Raw genomic sequence first — 18,010 nt, forward strand, 5'->3', positions numbered from 1 at the left:
GAGACCAGGGTTTGATCCCTGAGTCAGGAAGATCCCTTGGAGAAAGGAATGGCTACCCAATCCAGTATTCTTGCCTGGAGAATTCACTGGACAGAGGAGCCTGGTGGTCTGCAGTCCATGGGGGGTCCCAAAGAGTCATACACCGCTGAGTGACTAATAACCAATTTTTTAAAACCAGACCACTCTCTATTTGATTTCAGACTGAACTTAAACATTTAAATTCAATGACATATCTTATTTTCTGGGAAAAGTAGAAAATTATAATAAATAAAATCAAAGCAGAAATTGGGGGTAAATAGCTAAGCTCTGAAATCCAAAGCAAGAATTTAGCATTTTCCTTTTTCTGGCCCACTTTTTGGCAGTTTATAATACTCTTAAGAGTGTCAGTGCTAGCATTTTCAAAAACTCGATTCATTTACAGCCTGCTGAGGGCTCTACAGCACTTTCTGTATTTTTCCACCAGATAGAGTTTACTGCAAGGGCAGCTATATGTTGAGTAAGGGTTAGATCTGAAAGAAAGACCCAGCAGTACAGATTAGTGTGACTGGCTTTGCGGTTATTCACATTGTTCATGTTAAGGCTGGACTTTCCCTGTTTTCTTAGTATCTAGTAAGGGCATTGGAAGTGTTAGCAAGAATAAAGGGAGAATAGTCTCTCTAGCAGTAGAATTCAGAATTAAAGGAAGAGAAATACAGAAACAGGTAAGGCATCCTTAAGAGATTTAAAGTAATCCAGTAATCCCTCTTCAGACTGAGTAATGTATAGCTTGGTGTATGTGTCTGTGTGTATGTGTGTGTGTATATATATGTGTGTGTATATATATATATATATATATATATAATTTATATGTATGTGTATATATACACACAGGAAGAAAAATGAGATGAAAGGTTAGCTGCTCAGTCATGTCCAACTCTCTGCGACCCATGGACTGTAGCCCACCAGGCTCCTCTGTCGATGGGATTCTCCAGGCAAGAATACTAGAATGGGTTGCCATTCCCTTCTCCAGGGGATTTTCCCAACCCAGGGATTGAACCCAGGTCTCCTACATTGCAGGCAGATTCTTTACCATCTGAGCCACCAAGGAAGCTCATATATACTTACATCAGTGGGAGTTCAGAGAGGGTTCTATAGAGTTAACCCTGGTTGTGTCCGACTCTTTGAGACCCCATGGACTGTAGCCTACCAGGCTCCTCTGTCCATGGGATTTTCCAGGCAATAGTACTAGAGTGGATTGCCATTTCCTTCTCCAGGGGATCTTCCCATTGCAGGGATCGAACCCAAGTCTCCCCCACTGTAGACAGACGCTTTACCGTCTGAGCCACCAGGGAAGTCCCATATACTTACATACATATGTACAATAAGTTTTTGGCATTTTATATAATAACATGGGTTTCCCTTGGTGACTCAGATAGTAAAGACTCTGATTGCAATGCAGGAGACTCTGGCTTGGGAAGATCCCCTGGAGAGGGGAATGGCAACCCACTCCAGTATTCTGAGGATCCTGGCTGGCTACAGTCCATGGAGTTGCAAAGAGTTAGACATGACTGAGTCTAATCCAATAATCCCTTTATAAACTGACTATCATATAGCTTGGTGTGTGTGTGTGTATATGTGTACATTATTTGTGTCTGTGTGTGTATAAACACACACACACATATATACAGTAAATCTTTGGCACGACATATAATGGACACTAAAGAGTCGGAAATCTCGATACTTTCCATTTTGTAAGTGTAGCCTTTGATGATCTGGATCAAATAAAATTGTATGTGTGAAAGCACTTCATAGACCATAGAGCTCTCTGTGAGTATCACTATCATTATAACATTTTAACAGTCAAGTAAGCTGACCCTTCAGAGAAGGCAATGGCACCCCACTCCAGTACTCTTGCCCAGAAAATCCCATGGACGGAGGAGCCTGGTAGGCTGCAGTCCATGGGGTCACTGTGAGTCAGACATGACTGAGCGACTGCACTTTCACTTTTCACTTTCATGCATTGGAGAAGGAAATGGCAACCTGCTCCAGTGTTCTTGCCTGGAGAATCCCAGGGATGGGGGAGCCTGATGGGCTGCCATCTATGGGGTCTCACAGAGTCGGACACGACTGAAGCGGCTTAGCAGCAGCAGCAAGCTAACCTTGATGGGAATGAGTGTTTTCCAGGGAGATTGTGTCATTAAACAGTTTAACAAGAGTAGATGGATGAGAATTGAACAATTTTCTGTGCACAACAAAACACAACCTATTCATGGAAACTCATATAAAAATGTTATCTGTTTACCTTTGAAGGGAGGACTCATTATTATTATTGTTACTATTATTATTATTATTATTATTATTATTTTAACCAGTAATGCATTGACAAAGAAAGTCCCAGCGTTAAACAACTCTGTCTTCATGACTAGAGTCTTGCCTCTCTAATTTCATTGCACAACCCAGCACCTGGACTTGAGAGTCACAGCCCAGACCTAAATCTTGCCTTATATGAGTCTTTATTTTCTTCCAAGAGTTTATTCCAGTCTCAGGGATTCCCTTCATCTTCTGCTTGACCAGTTACTAACCCCTCTTTGCAAAATGAATAAAACCTGTTTGTTTTTCTTTTTCATAACTCACTTTGTGAAAGTTTTATGACCATGGTCTTCCCTCTAAGTCAGAACTTTGATATGAAGGTGATTAAATGAGCATTTGGCTTTTGATATATAGATGAGAAAGCGCTGTTTCTGACAGTTCTGGTCGGTACAGCTGAGGAAACAGTCAGACTTGCCTTTGTGGGTGGGTGGGCTTCTTCACAAATCATTTTCAAGAGCTCAGTTGCAGTCAATTCCAGTGGCCAGTGCCCTTGTTGGCATCACTGCCACAGAGATAAGATGTGCACTGCCAAATGCATGGACCCAGGTGCTCTGACTTTGCTCCATGACAGGAGTGGCCGTGAGTAAAGCATGAGTATAGACCCTCCTGATCATGCCCTCCGGGTCGCTCCATCTCCAGCTCTGTGAGGCTGAGCACACTCTTATGCTTCAGACATCAGCCCACAGAGTACACCGTTCTTTTCCATCACAGAATGCAAATGAGGAATATTCTAGAACTTTCTCTTCTTTTTCCATTGCCTTTTAAGCCGTTTTATGGAAATAGGTATCTCTGCTGAACACCTTAATATGCAACTTGAACTTGCTACACCTTTACTCTTTATGTCCGCTTTCATGAGCTAAAAATGTTAATAAATCCCAGTCAGGATTTTTATAGAGATATTTAGAAGTCAGCTCTTAGGAACAAAATGTAACTTGTTTTAGTTGTTGTACAAGCAAATCATCAGTTTTAGAGGGAGTCATTTGAAACTACAACATGGGAAAACAAACAAACAAATGGAAACCCTTGCTGTCCCAGTTTGTAAAGTAACTTTAAAAAGACAAGGATGAATTTCCTTCCCACTTAAAAAACAGTCATTTCTGAAGCGTGTATACTTTGAAGATGTTCCTTAAGGACCAGAACCTGACCTTAACATGTTTTCGCCCCAAAATGATTGTTTATTTTTTAAATTCATGCATCTCAGGTAAGGTAGAACCTCCATAAGCATGAAAATGAATACAGTCAGTTCTCAAGGAAACAGCTGTTCAGCACATGCTGTGTCTCTGCATCATAAGAAGTGGTCCTCTTTGCCTTGCCATCACCCACTTCTTCCTCTTTTTTGTACCACTGATTTCGTCCTCTACTTTCTTCTTTTTTTTTTTTTTTTTTTTTTTTGACTGTGTCAAGCAGCGTGTGGGATGTTAAGTTCCTCTGCCAGGGATTGAACCCGTGCCCTCTGCAGTGGAAGCATGGAGTCTTAACCACTGGGCAGCCAGTGTGGTCCCCATGCTGTACTTTCAGTTTTCTCCGCGCAGTGATAACCATCTTCTTTAGTGTGGCAGAAGACTTTGGATTTGCTTTACTCTTTATTTTCAAGATGGCTTAGAAACCTGGGTGAACCTGGGACAGGCTGGGTGAAGGGAAGTGAGAGAGCCTGCTTGGACCGTTGTCTGGACGGCAGAGGAGAAAGTTGTGGGGCTGCATGGTGGCCAGCCAGTACAGCTGTGCGCATGCTCCCTGCCTCCAGGCCACGCTCAGGTTCTTCCGAGGTCAGAGGACACCTGATGAGAGAGCCCGACAGCCCTTAACGTCTGTTCCATCTGCCTCATATCTGAGGTGGAAAAACTGCACAAGGGATAAAGAAAATATCCGGCTCTCTAGTCATGTTGTTTTTTTTTTTTTTTGCTACTCATGTTATAGCCTTGCACATTTTTTTTTAACAAAAGTGTGTGAGTGTGTGTGTGTGTGTGTTGCATAGGTAGGGACTCAGAAAAGGATGCAAGTTTGTTATGATTAGAACAGCAGAATGCTGTTATTTTCAACTATATTAAAAGCATTTGTCTGAAAGTTAATAAGACTCTCCACAAAAAAAAAAACCCTCTAAATTCAGTAGATATTGTTTCTCTTCATTGTCACACAGATTTATTATTTTGAAATTCCTTAAGATTTTTCCCAGAGAGTTTCCACAAACAACAAACACATCTTTTACTTGAAAAAAAAAAAAAAAAGAATTTATGGGACTTCCTTGGTGATCCATTGTTAAGACTCTGCACTTCCACTGCAGAAGGTGAGGGTTCGCTCACTGGCTACAGAGCTAAGACCCCACATGCCACCTGGTATGACCAATAAATAAATGAGGACGAAACATGACAGTTTCTGTCACACGTACCCTTCCTGGTTTATGTGACCCTCCAGGAACTTGGAACTGGTTGAGCTCACCCTGTGGGCGACAGGCTCAGTTCCTGCAGCCTAAGGCAGACCCCCACTCAGTGATCTGGAATCCAGCACTGAAATATATAGCTGGGGGGCGGGGGTCACTCAGCATTAGCAGTTGAATCTCCCCGTTTGCTGGGACATCCCTAGAGGCATCAGGGCTCCCCTCAGACACAGACGTCCCAATGTCAGTCACTCACCGGAGCCAGCCTCCACCCGTGATATCTAAATATTCCTTGTGACAAACCTGTAACACTTCCTCTCTCCAAATTGCTTCCTTTGCTGAATTTCCTTGACAGGTTCCCCTGACCCTACCCTCTCACATCTCTAGATGACCTGATCTCTGTCCTCTAAACGTAGAGCCATTTGAAAAAAATCCTCTGGTGCCCCTTTGTTAATCTCTCCCACCTCCAGCTTCAGACAGTCACTGATCACTTTTCTGTTTCTATAATTTTGCCTTTTTCACAATGTCATCTAAAGAAAATCATTTGTATGTAGCCTTTGGCTTCCTCCACTTAGGAAAATGTGCTTGAGAGTCATCTATAAAGTTGAGTGGTGGAGCTTCCCTAGTCACTCAGTGGTAAAGAATCTGCCTGCCAAAGCAGGAGACACAGGTTTGATCCCTGATCCAGGAAGATCTCACATGCTGCAGAGCAACTAAGCCTCTGTGCCACAACTGTTAAACCTGTGCTCTAGAGCCTGGGAGTCACAACTACGGACCCCATGTGCCACAGCTACTGAAGCCTGTGAGCCCTAGAGCCGGTGCATGGCAACAAGAGAGGCCACCTCAATGAGAAGTCCCCACTTGCCATACTAGAGAAAAAGCCAGCGCAGCAACAAAGACCCAGCACAGCAATAAATACATTTTAAAAATTATTTTTTAATAAAGCTGCGTGTGGAAGGAACATTAGCCTGAAACAACTTCACTTAAGCTAGTTTTCAAGGCTTAATAGAGGTGACCTAAAAGAATTAATTTTTAAAAAGGGGGTGAAATAGCAATACCAATTTTTGATTATTCCAAGGAGAAATGCCTAAAAATTGCAAGTGCAAATGATTTTATAGTAGCTACTTAGATTATAGAGTATGAGTGGGGAGTAGGAAAGTCTGTTCTACTACCTAAAAATCACCTAAATGCAAGATAAAATACAAACACATCCATTCCAACGTGTACCCATAGCTGAACCAAGAAGACTTTACGTGAAATCTCCAGGGGCCAAGAATGGAAAACACAGAGTGATAAGTAAGTGCTACAGTTGGCGCTGCCCTGGAGGTGTTCCTAAAATGGGAACATGGAGCGATCTGGGGGTCAGGAAGCAAGACTTTGGGCCTGAGAAAGTTGGAAGGGTATCAGAGTTGAGATTCCCCACAGAGAGTCGAGGCCCTCAAAGCACTTCAGTCAGTAATGGGCTCGCTTAAAAAAAAAAAAAATCTACTTCCAGCAAAGAGAGACTGCAAGGACACTTGTTTGTGTTGGCCATGGCTCTGACTGGGGATGAAAAAGACTCCCCTGAGAATTCTACACATTTAGGTTTGAGTTTACATAACTCACTTGGTCTTGCAAGCCAGCAGAAAGAACTTGGAGTTCCTAGATGTTGAGAGAGCTCCAGGGCTCCTGGCAGAAGCATAAGAAAATCCATATAAAGAAACATATTCTCAACCCAGACACCTCAGGAGCCCCACAGATTATCAAAGCCAAGCATGCACCCCAAATCCAGAATCATAAAACATGAAAAAGTCGTTGTGAGTGACGCTCAGTAGTAAACGCAACAAGACTGGGCTCCTCCACCTCACCCAGAACTTCAGATATTAGAAATTATCATAGAACAAAACTGTATTTAAAATACGCTTCTCTGTCCATGGGGTTCTCCAGACAAGAATACTGGAGTGGGTTGCCATTCCCTTCTCCAGGGGATCTTCTCAATCCAGGGTTCGAACCTGGGTCTCCTGCACTGAAGGCGATTCTTTACCATCTGAGCCACCATGGAAGCCCAAAAAAGTAAAAGATCACATTAAAAACTTTAAAGTTGAAAATGCAGATTTGTCAGAGATTTAAAAAGAATTTATAAGAACAAAACGACTAGGGAAAACAGCATATTAGATGCCCCTGATTAGAGTTAGTTGAGCTGGAAGATGGCTCTGAAGTCATTACCCAGAATGGAGAACAGAGGGACTAGCAGATTGGAAATATGAAAGAATAAGTGAAGACATGGAAAATTTAATAAGATGGCATTACATTGGTGTTATTAATACAAAATGAGGGGAGAGAGAGAATTGAGCTAAGGCAATATTCGAAAAGTAATGGCTGAGATCTTCTTCCAGAATTGATGAAAGACATGCAACCTCAAATTCAGGAAACACTGTGAATACCAAGCAGGTTAAATCAAAAGAACCCCATTCATCACAGCTACAGAACTCTGAGCAGGAAGAGAAGTACTAACAGGCATCAAGAGAAGCCTGTTTAATGGTATCTCCCGAGTTAAGGGGAAATGCTTTAAACCTAGAATTATATCACCAGGCAACCATTATCCTGTATGAACACAAAATGGAGAATTTGCCACCAACCTCTTTAGTTATAGTACCTCTAAAGTTTGTATTTCAGATACAAAAAGGTTACCTGGAAAGGAATGTCTAAAAGATGCAAGGAAAGCTGATTAAATAAATGATAAACACAGGTAAACTTTAATAATAATAAAACAGTGTTTAATGTGTGTCCTTGTGTAGAGAGCAGTATTCAACAGTATAACATGAAAGAGGGGACTAATATCATCAGTATTCAAGTGTTCCTGTCTTTTGTTGTTGTTGTTTGGCAGGAGGGTAAAGAGAAGGTGTCACTTTGAACTTCAAGTATTTAGAAACTTAAGGATCCCCACACACTTGGAGAACTAAGGGTGGAGGTATATAGTGTGGAAGCCTTTATGATGTGCTTGATGGTATTAAAAACAGTAAGCCAGCTTACCCAAAAGAGAACTCCACTGGCTGTAGACTGGGAAATCCTGTGATGTGCTTGGTCACATATTTATTCTCTGGAGTGCAGTGGCGATTCTGGATGGGAGCATAGCATGACCTCTAGACAGACAAGGGAACTATAGAAATTCATTACCGTGTCACCCAGAAGATCCATCAGAGGGCTTAACTAGGACCCAGGAGGATTGAGTTAAAACCAGGAGAGCAGGTTACAAGAGCTCTGCCTAAGAAAGAGAAAAGCAAATGTTGTGTATTAACACACATATATGGAATCTCGAAAACGTGGTTCTGATGAATCCATTTGCAGGGCAGGAATAGAAACACTGACATAGGGAACGGGCTTGTGGTCACAGCGGTGCAAAGGCAGGGAGGGACGACTTAGAGAGCATGTCCCACCCTCTCCTCCCCCGCCATGACCACGAGTCCATTCGGTATGTCAGCGTCTCTATCTCTGCCCTGCAAATAAGAACCTGCCTGTCAGGTAGGCATAAGAGACGCAGGTTTGACCCCTGAGTCGGGAAGATCCCCTGGAGGAGGGCATGGCAACCCGCTCCAGGATTCTTGCCTGGAGAATCCCATGGACAGAGGAGCCTGGCGGGCTATGGTCTATAGGGTTGTGAAGAGTCGGGCACAACTGAAGTGACTTAGCACACACACATATATGCAGCTAGTGGAAAGTTGCTGTGTAGCACAGGGAACTCAGCCTGGTGCTCTGTGATAACCTAGAGGGCTGGGATGGGGTGGGAGGTTCAAGAGGGAGGAGACCTACGCATAGCTATGGCTGATTCATGCTGATGTAAGGCAGAAACCAACACAACATTGTAAAGCAAGTATCCTCCAATTATAAATATAATTAAATTTAAATTTTAAATTAAAAAGAAAAAAGAGTTCTGACCTGGGTGAGCTAAACTTGGGGAACTTCCTTTCTGTTGCCTCATTACTGGATTATAGATTTGCTAGGGCTCACCAGGAAGATCGTTTCACTGCCCATTACTCCCAGCCTCATACACAAAACACTGAGAATTTCAAATTTTAGTATATTGAAGTAGATGTTCATTTCCTTACATCATCCTTTGCATCGCTTCTGTATTCTATATGCAAATTTTTTTATTTTCTTATAATCCCATTGAGTATTTTTTTAACCTAAATTAACGTGGCTCAAATGAAGAGACCACCTCTTGTGAAGTCATACACAGGACAATCCAACTAGTGTGACTTTAACAAATGCATCAGTCCAGTTCAGTTCAGTTGTTCAGTCGTGTCTGACTCTCTGCAACCCCATGAACCACAGCACGCCAGGCCTCCCTGTATATCATTCCCTGTATATAAACTCCTGGAGTTTACCCAAACTCATGTCCATCGAGTTGGTGATGCCATCCAGCCATCTCATCCGATGTCGTTCCCTTCTCCTCCTGCCCCCAACCCCTCCCAGCATCAGGGTCTTTTCCAATGAGTCAGTTCTTCTCATAAGATGGCCAAAGTACTGGAGTTTCAGCTTCAGCATGAGTCCTTCCAATGAACACCTAGGACTGATCTCCTTTAGGATGGACTGGTTGGATCTCCTGCAGTTCAAGGAACTCTCAAGAGTCTTCTCCAATACCACAGTTCAAAAGCATCAATTTTTTGGTGCTCAGCTTTCTTCACAGTCCAACTCTCACATCCATACATGACCACTGGGAAAACAATAGCCTTGGCTAGACGGACCTTTGTTGGCAAAGTAATGTCTCTGCTTTTCAATATGCTATCTAGGTTCATCATAACTTTCCTTCCAAGGAGTAAGCGTCTTTTAATTTCATGGCTGTAATCAACATCTTCAGTGATTTTGGAGCCCCCCAAAATAAAGTCTGACACTGTTTCCACTGTTTCCCCATCTATTTGCCATGAAGTGATGGGACCAGATGCCATGATCTTTGTTTTCTGAATGTTGAGCTTTAAGCCAACTTTTTCACTCTCTTTCACTTTCATCAAGAGGGTTTTTAGTTCCTCTTCACTTTCTGCCATAAGGGTGGTGTTATCTGTATATCTGAGGTTGTTGATATTTCTCCCGGCAATCTTGATTCCAGCTTGTGCTTCTTCCAGCCCAGCGTTTCTAATGATGTACTCTGCGTGTAAGTTAAATAAGCAGGGTGACAATATACAGCCTTGACGTACTCCTTTTCCTATTTGGAACCAATCTGTTGTTCCATGTCTAGTTCTAACTGTTGCTTTCTGACCTGCATATAGGTTTCTCAAGAGGCAGGTCAGGTGGTCTGATATTTCCATCTCTTTCAATGCATAGAGGAACTTAAAAAGTGTGGCGTTAGCACATGGTAAGAATATGTGAAGCAGCTTACAATACTGCTTTTGTGGAGAAATGTCATCAGGTTTTTGGTTGGCTGAAGAATGGTGATGTACTGCCATCTAGCTGGACTGTGGTTGACTGATTATGTCTTGTAAAATGAAGTTTCCTGGGACTTTCCTGGCGGTCCAGAGGTTTAAGACTCTGTGCTTCCAATGCAGGATGCAAGGGTTCAGTCCTCGGTCAGGGAAATAAGATCCTATACACTGTGTGACGTGGCCAAAAAAAATGAAGTTTCCTAAAGAATTATCAGCGTGTTACAGGTCTGGGCAGAACTCTAATGTTTGTTGTCTTAGCATAAATTGAAAGTGTATTAGCTGCTCAGTCCTGTCTGACTCTCTGCAGCTCCATGGACTATAGCCCGCCAGGTCCTCTGTCCATGGGACTTCCAAGACAAGAATATTAGAGTGGGCTGCCATGCCCTCCTCCAGGGGAGCTTCCGGATCCAAGCATCAAACCCAGCTCTCCCACATTGCAGGCAGATTCCTTACTGTCTGAGCCACCAGGGAAGCCCCATTAATTGAAAGCAGAGTGAAATATGAAGATGCAGTAAAATTTCTGAAACAAAAGTGGAGCTGAGATTTTAAAAACATGCACCTTTTGTATATGGGGAAGCATTGTTCTAAAATCCAGCTGCACTTCATAGATACTACCAGTCTTAGACCCTTACTGTAGTCAGTAAGGCTGGACTTCTCTATGCCTTAATTTCCTTGGAACTGGAACTTTAGACTGGACGCAGTTTATTGTATGTGTTAGCCAGCATGTAGATTTGGTGAATGATAAGTCTAATGAAGGTTTCATACGAGCATTGATAAGCATTTTTATTAGGCCTCAAGCTTAGGAGAATTGCAGCCTCTGTGTTTGGATTATGATCAACCTGTTTGGAAACTTAGCAAAACAATTTTGCTGTTCAGCATTTAAAGCATGCTTATCATTTTGATCAATTGACATTTCCCAAAACCATGCAGTATTGGGTTATAAATCTTCTAATCTATTCCCATTCCAGAATCTTATTAATACATGAGAATTTTAGAGAGACTAAGTGCTGAAATAGCCAGCACGATACTTGTATGTTTTTAATATCACACAGAGTTAAAATCCCAGGAACTGTCCTCTGTGGTTTATCCCATCAGTCATTTCAGACCTTGATAGGAGGGCCTGTATGGCTACTTGCCTGCTCTTTTATGTCTGTATCTGCCATATTTAAAACAGTATACATAAGATTTGTATAACCACAGATTTTGTTGGCCTTTGATCAAATTTTATGTTATTTTTTAATTTGTTGTTGTTGTCCAGTTGCTAAGTCCTGTCTGACTCAGCGACCCCCTGCCAGGAGCATGCCAGGCTCCCCTGTCCTTTACTAAATCCAGGTGTGCTCAAATTCATGTCCTTTGAGTCAGTAATGCTGTCTAACCATCTCATCTTCTGTCTGCCCCCTTCTCCTTTTGCCTTCAGTCTTTCCCATCATCAGGGTTTTAATGTCGTTCTATAAATTTCATTTCATGTTGTTATGAAAAGCTCCATTTTTAAAATCACAAATCTCTGGTTGTAAAGTTCATGTAAAGTCCACATTGTACAGAAGTACATATTTTAATGTCTCCAGACAAAAATGTCTTAAAATTAATTTAATGTTTGCACTTCGGGCTGCAACTTAAAAGAGAAGGCCTGGAAACAGACTAGGAGTTAAGTCTTAACTAGGAGTTAAGTATTTTTGTTAAGTATTTTTGGCAAAACACTGTTTTTGTCTCATGTAGGACATATGGAATATGCCCATTAGTTTAGCCAGTATTTTTTTAAAGGTAGACATAATCTGTTGTTTTAGCTAAAATAATTCTAAATCAAAAATTCTGAAAATCCTTTAATTTTTTCCAGTATTTATTGGAAATTATTTGCCTACAATTGTTATTAGAGAGTATAAATTTTTTTGCTTCTTTTTGTCTTTCTTACAAAAGGAGAAATTTGTTTCTGCTGACAAATTGAGCAGATGTCTAACATTTTATATTCCTGTTGAGGTATATAACTTAATATTTGTACACTTGATATTTTGTCTGCTTATGTAATTGGTAAAATGGTGCTATATATGGATGTTAGTTCAATCATGTATATACTCTATGGGTTGTATGATTATCAGTTCAGTTCAGTTGCTCAGTTGTGTCCGACCCTTTGTAACCCCATGAATCGCAGCACACCAGGCCTCCCTGACCATCACCAACTCCCGGAGTTCACTCAGACTCACGTCCATCGAGTCAGTGATGCCATCCAGCCATCTCATTCTCCTCCTGCCCCCAATCCCTCCCAGCATCAGAGTATTTTCCAATGAGTCAACTCTTTGCATGAGGTGGCCAAAGTACTGGAGTTTCAGCTTTAGCATCAGTCCTTCCAATGAACAGCCAGGACTGATCTCGTTTAGAATGGACTGGTTGGATCTCCTTGCAGTCCAAGGGACTCTCAAGAGTCTTCTCCAACACCACAGTTCAAAACCATCAATTCTTCGGTGCTCAGCTTTCTTCACAGTCCAACTCTCACATCCATACATGACCACAGGAAAAACCATAGCCTTGACTAGATGGACCTTTGTTGGCAAAGTAATGTCTCTGCTTTTCAACATGCTATCTAGGTTGGTCATAACTTTTCTTCCAAGGAGGAAGTGTCTTTTAATTTCATGGTGCAGTCACCATCTGCAGTGATTTTGGAGCCCCCCCAAAATGAAGTCTGACACTGTTTCCACTGTTTCCCCATCTATTTCCCATGAAGTGATGGGACCAGACGCCATGATCTTCATTTTCTGAATGTTGAGCTTTAAGCCAACTTTTTCACTCTCTTTTACTTTCATCAAGAGGCTTTTTAGTTCCTCTTCACTTTCTGCCATAAAGGTGGTGTCATCTGCATACCTGAGGTTATTGATATTTCTCCCGGCAATCTTGATTCCAGCTTGTGCTTCTTCCAGCCCAGCATTTCTCATGATGTACTCTGCATATAAATTAAGTAAGCAGGGTGACAATGTACAGCCTTGACGTACTCCTTTTCCTGTTTGGAACCAGTCTGTTGTTCCATGTCCAGTTCTAACTGTTGCTTCCTGACCCGCATATAGGTTTCTTAAGAGGCAGGTCAGGTAGTCTGGTATTCCCATCTCTTTCAGAATTTTCCACAGTTTATTGTGATCCACACAGTCAAAGGCTTTGGCATAGTCAGTAAAGCAGAAATAAATGTTTTTCTGGAACTCTTTTGCTTTTTTGATGATCCAGCGGATGTTGGCAATTTGATCTCTGGTTCCTCTGCCTTTTCTAAAACCAGCTTGAACATCTGGAAGTATAGTTCTTTGGAAAAATAATTTGTTGCAATACAAATTATTAAACTTACTGCTCAACTCTAAACATTGAAATAAATATATTGAAATGCAAAAGTAAAGGAAAGAGTAACTAGTAAAAAGATGGAAATGGAATGTATCACTTCTAAAATAAAAGATGGAAAATGGTGAATTTTAAAACTCAATCCACGCATGTACACCCGTGGTGGATTCAAGTCAATGTATGGCAAAACCAATACAGTATTGTAAAGTAAAATAAAGAAAAAATAAAAATAAAATAAATAAATAAATAAATAAAACTCAATCCAAAGAAGGTAGGGAAAGAGGGAAAAGATAAAAGCAGGACAAAATGGGATGCAAGATTAAAATGGTAGCAGTAATTCCAAATATATCAATAAGGTAATCCTGACATATAAATGGACTAAATTTTCTCCTTAGAAGTCAGGGATTATTTAATTGGATAAACCCAGCTATGAAATGTTTATGAGAGACACCTTAAAATTACAGGTGTGAAATAATAAGAGGGTGACAAAAGGTTTACCAAGCAAATACTAAACAAACAAAAAAGCTGAGGTCATTACATTAATAAGAAAAAAAGAATGTTAGCTCAGAAAACTTTATTAAAGATAAAGAAGGTCATCATAGATGGATTAAAAACTGATACTACCAGGAAGAGATAACAGTGCTAGAGAGCTAAACTTTTAATTACCTAACTTGACAATATATAAAACAAAATTTGGCTCCCATCACAGTGGGTGACCGGAAACATCAGTCATTGTAACAAACACAGTCATTGTAACATCCTGATAAAGTAAACTTATTGCTTGGGATAAAACTTCCAAATAAGACATCCCAGAAGTATCATGTCTCAGAAAGGGGCTCTGGTCGTGGAGAGGGCTGTGATGTGGACAGTGCATGCGGCGAGCTGGAGCAGAAATGGTCACTGGCTCGTTTCTGCTGTGCTGGGTCTTCATTGCCATGCAGGCTTTTCTCTAGTTGCAGCGAGCGGGGGCGGCTCCTAGCTGCGGCCTGGGTTTCTCCTTGCGGTGGCGTCTCATTGGCAGAGCACTGCTCCGGGGCACACGGCTTTCAGCAGTTGTGGCTCGTGGGCTCCGTAGTTGCAGCTTCTGGGCTTTAGAGCACAATCTCGGTGGTTGTGGCACACCGGCTTAACTGCTGCATGGCATGTGAGGTCTTCCTGGTCCAGGGATCCAACCCACGTGTCCTGCGTTGGCAGGAGGATTCTTTACCACTGAGCCACCACGCAAGCCCAAAAAGTGGTTCCTGAGATACAAGATAGCAAACTCTCCAAATTAAAGTTTTATACGATAATTCAAATGCTTGTGCATAAACTGAATAACACAAATAAGCATTTTATTGTTTTATGGACTTTATTAACAAGTTTGGTCTATTTGGGGAAGGGGAAATGTCTTCGTGATTAATTCCCTATATTTAGATGTATGTACATTAAATCTAAATATTTATCATTAATATTATCAATTTATCATACTTAAATATTATTTATGCATTTATATTAAATCTAGGTACTTATCATTCTTCAAAATAATGAAACCATGCTGCAAGGATGATTCATGGCCTGTTGAAGCTGGAAGGACTGCAGATGTAATGTGGTTCATCTCTCTTATAACAGAGTCAGGCCTAAAACTCATATCTACTCTCAGTCTGGCTCTGTTGTGTTTTATCAAAACTGTATAAAATTGATACCAATATGTTATTCACCATGATTACACATAAACTATACATTCAATATAAGTGAAGTTTTTACCGTGAAGTCTACCTATCTCAAAGTTTGCATTCGATATTTAGCAACATATTAATGCAGAGAAGGCAATGGCGCCCCACTCCAGTACTCTTGCCTGGAAAATCCTAAGGACGGAGGAGCCTGGTAGGGCTGCAGTCCCTGGGGCCGCTAAGAGTCGGACACGACTGAGCGACTTCACTTTCACTTTTCACTGTCATGCACTGGAGAAGGAAATGGCAACCCACTCCAGTGTTCTTGCCTGGAGAATCCCAGGGACGGGTGAGCCTGGTGGGCTGCCGTCTATGGGGTCGCACAGAGTCAGACATGACTGAAGTGACTTAGCAGCAGCAGCAGCAACATATTAATGAAAATTTTTTACTAGCAAAATAGTCTTAGTAAGAGGAAAGAATGACTTGGATGGTCCTGGACCCTATTAAAAGAAAGAGAAAAACCACAGAGAATTTTAAGAATGCCTCCTTTTCCTTTAGACAGGTTTCTTTTTGCCAGGTAGAAATTTAAAACCAATACACTGATCAGTTTTTTAAAAGCATCCCTGGCAACAGCCAAACACTGAACCCCCATCAGTGAGACCTGTACCTACAAAGATTTAGAGAGAAGGTCTCTTAGACTGGATCTTTGGATACTGTAATTTTTTTCTTTGCTCTCCTCCTTTTCTCTTCCTCTTCCCAAACTCATGACCTCTTTTCCTCTTCCTCACCCCTAATCCATCCTCCCCACACACACGCACCATTAATAATTTTAAATCAGCCCTTAAGAGATGCTTGAGGAGGGGAAGGGAGAGAATTTTTGGTCATTGAGGAAAAATGTTTATTGGTTAATTGCAATTTTTGTAGTGTCAGGGCTTTTGAAAGACTACCCATCAACAAATGCAGCTTTTCTTCACATTCTTTTGGCTGTCTCAGAGCCACTGTACTTAACTGCGTCTTACTGCACAAACTCTGGAATCTGTGGGTAAAAGCCTTTCGCAATGATCTGAGAGTTTGGGTCCATACAAACCACTTTAGAGTCAACTATTTCTAGATGGATTCGAATCCTTTCAAACTGCTAATTGGGCAAGTTATTACCTTCTCTGACTTCCACTTCGCTCCCCCTGATGTTAAGATGGAAACAGAGTTATCTTGCCAAATAGTTAATATGAGAGTTTGTGAAAAGTGCCCAAGAATGTGCTTGACAAATGTTCAGCTACTCGTAAGCAGTAGTCACTGTTAGGAAGAGTTTAACTATCACCTTTTAGGTTAACTCTCCGAGCAGGGTTTGATTGCTCTGAGAGGTGAAAAAGAGACTCCAGGAAAAACAAGGCTGGGCTGGACAGTGTGGTCTGCTACTCATTTGAAAGTTGTACCACATGGAAAATTTTACTCTTCTGGTTTTTTGGTAATCTTGAAACACATATTTTCTATCTATTGTTGTTTTCAAGGTCAACTTGAATTGATTCAGTCCCATATGGTTTAAGCTCATCCCCTTTGTTAACCTGCACATTAATATTATGCTTGTTAATATTTGAAAGGGCGTTTATTCCAATAATTTTTCATTCAATGTAAGAAAGTGTAAATTCTTCAAGGAAAAGTAACTTTAGTAACTAGAGAATTTAATAGAAGATTTATTTTAATTCTCCTGGTTATTTTATATTAATTTCCTTGTAAACATATCCAGGTGTGTATGCAGTACATAGACTCTCTGAACAAATTCTGGCTACTATTTGATAAACTGTGTTCTGAAATTTTCCACCTTGGGACCTACTGTATTGAAAACATCAACCCTCGGCTCATAGTAGAAATATGTTAGGTCAATGAGGATACTAAGAGTAAAACCTGGTTTAGAGTAACAGATACTTTAAGAACTACTGTGAAGCCTGCTTCTTTTTTACTTTCAAAGGCCAATTTAACTTGTTTTCTTGTCCGGGAATAAATAAGCCCAGAAAAATTAGGTGAGCCTCATGTCTCAATCTTAAAGGAAATCAACCCTGAATATTCATTGGAAGGACTGATGCTGAAGCTGAAACTCCAATACTTGGGCAACCTGATGCCAAGAGTCGACTCACTGGAAAAGACCCTCATGCTGGGGAAGATTGAGGGCAGGAGGAGACACAGGAGACAGAGGATGAGATGGTTGCATGGCATCTCTGACTCAATGGACATAAGTTTGAGCAAACTCCAGGAGATAGTGAAGAACAGGGAAGCCTGGTGTGTTGCAGTCCCTGGGGTCCAAAGAGTCAGACATGACTTAGCAACTAAACAACAGCATGTCTTATTTGGACTTTCTGTTTGTTCTGATTTCTCCCTTTTTCGCTTGTGTTTTCAGGCTCAGCTATGTGAATCATGCAGAAGATCTGGCCTCCAAGCTCCTCCAGTGTTCCCCAAAGAACAGACTATCAGCTCAGGCTGCCTTGAGCCATGAGTATTTTAGTGACCTACCCCCACGGCTATGGGAGCTGACTGATAGTGAGTATGACAAGTTTGAAACATCTAATTGAAGCCGGGGCATGATTTTAGCATCCATGTGTAACATACATGTAGAGGGGTTCCCATTTGTGCTTCTGTAATATTATGTGTGTTTATATTAATATATGCATTACACTTATATGTGTGTGTGTGTGTGTGTGTGTGTGTGTGTGTGTGTGTGTGTATACAAAGAGAGAGCGATGGAATGGGGGAAGGGAGGTAGTGTGCATATATATTTCGTAGAATCCTGCCATTCAATTGTGAGCTTACCAGACACAGGAGGAAAATGGATTGCTTATTTTGCTATCTCTGCTCTGCAGTCAGCAGCTGCATGTCTTTGTATTTGATTATGTGTGTGTCCAAAAAAATGATCTGAGCAGTCATAAAGGAGAAGGAAA

General features: G+C 41.3%; 1 protein-coding gene across 3 annotated transcripts in view; it reads left to right on the top strand.

Annotated features, from left to right (window-relative positions):
• CDK14 (cyclin dependent kinase 14) overlaps positions 1-18,010 on the top strand; it is a 677,451-nt gene that overhangs the window by 552,184 nt on the left and 107,257 nt on the right. For all 3 annotated transcript variants that reach the window (XM_015095181.4, XM_042248369.2, XM_004007703.5), the window contains one exon: positions 17,473-17,612. In XM_015095181.4, the coding sequence (XP_014950667.1) occupies positions 17,473-17,612 (140 nt within the window). The remainder of the gene's footprint in view (positions 1-17,472; positions 17,613-18,010) is intronic.

The sequence above is a fragment of the Ovis aries genome, chromosome 4 (genome assembly GCF_016772045.2).
Source record: "Ovis aries strain OAR_USU_Benz2616 breed Rambouillet chromosome 4, ARS-UI_Ramb_v3.0, whole genome shotgun sequence".
NCBI classification, from domain to species: domain Eukaryota; kingdom Metazoa; phylum Chordata; class Mammalia; order Artiodactyla; family Bovidae; genus Ovis; species Ovis aries.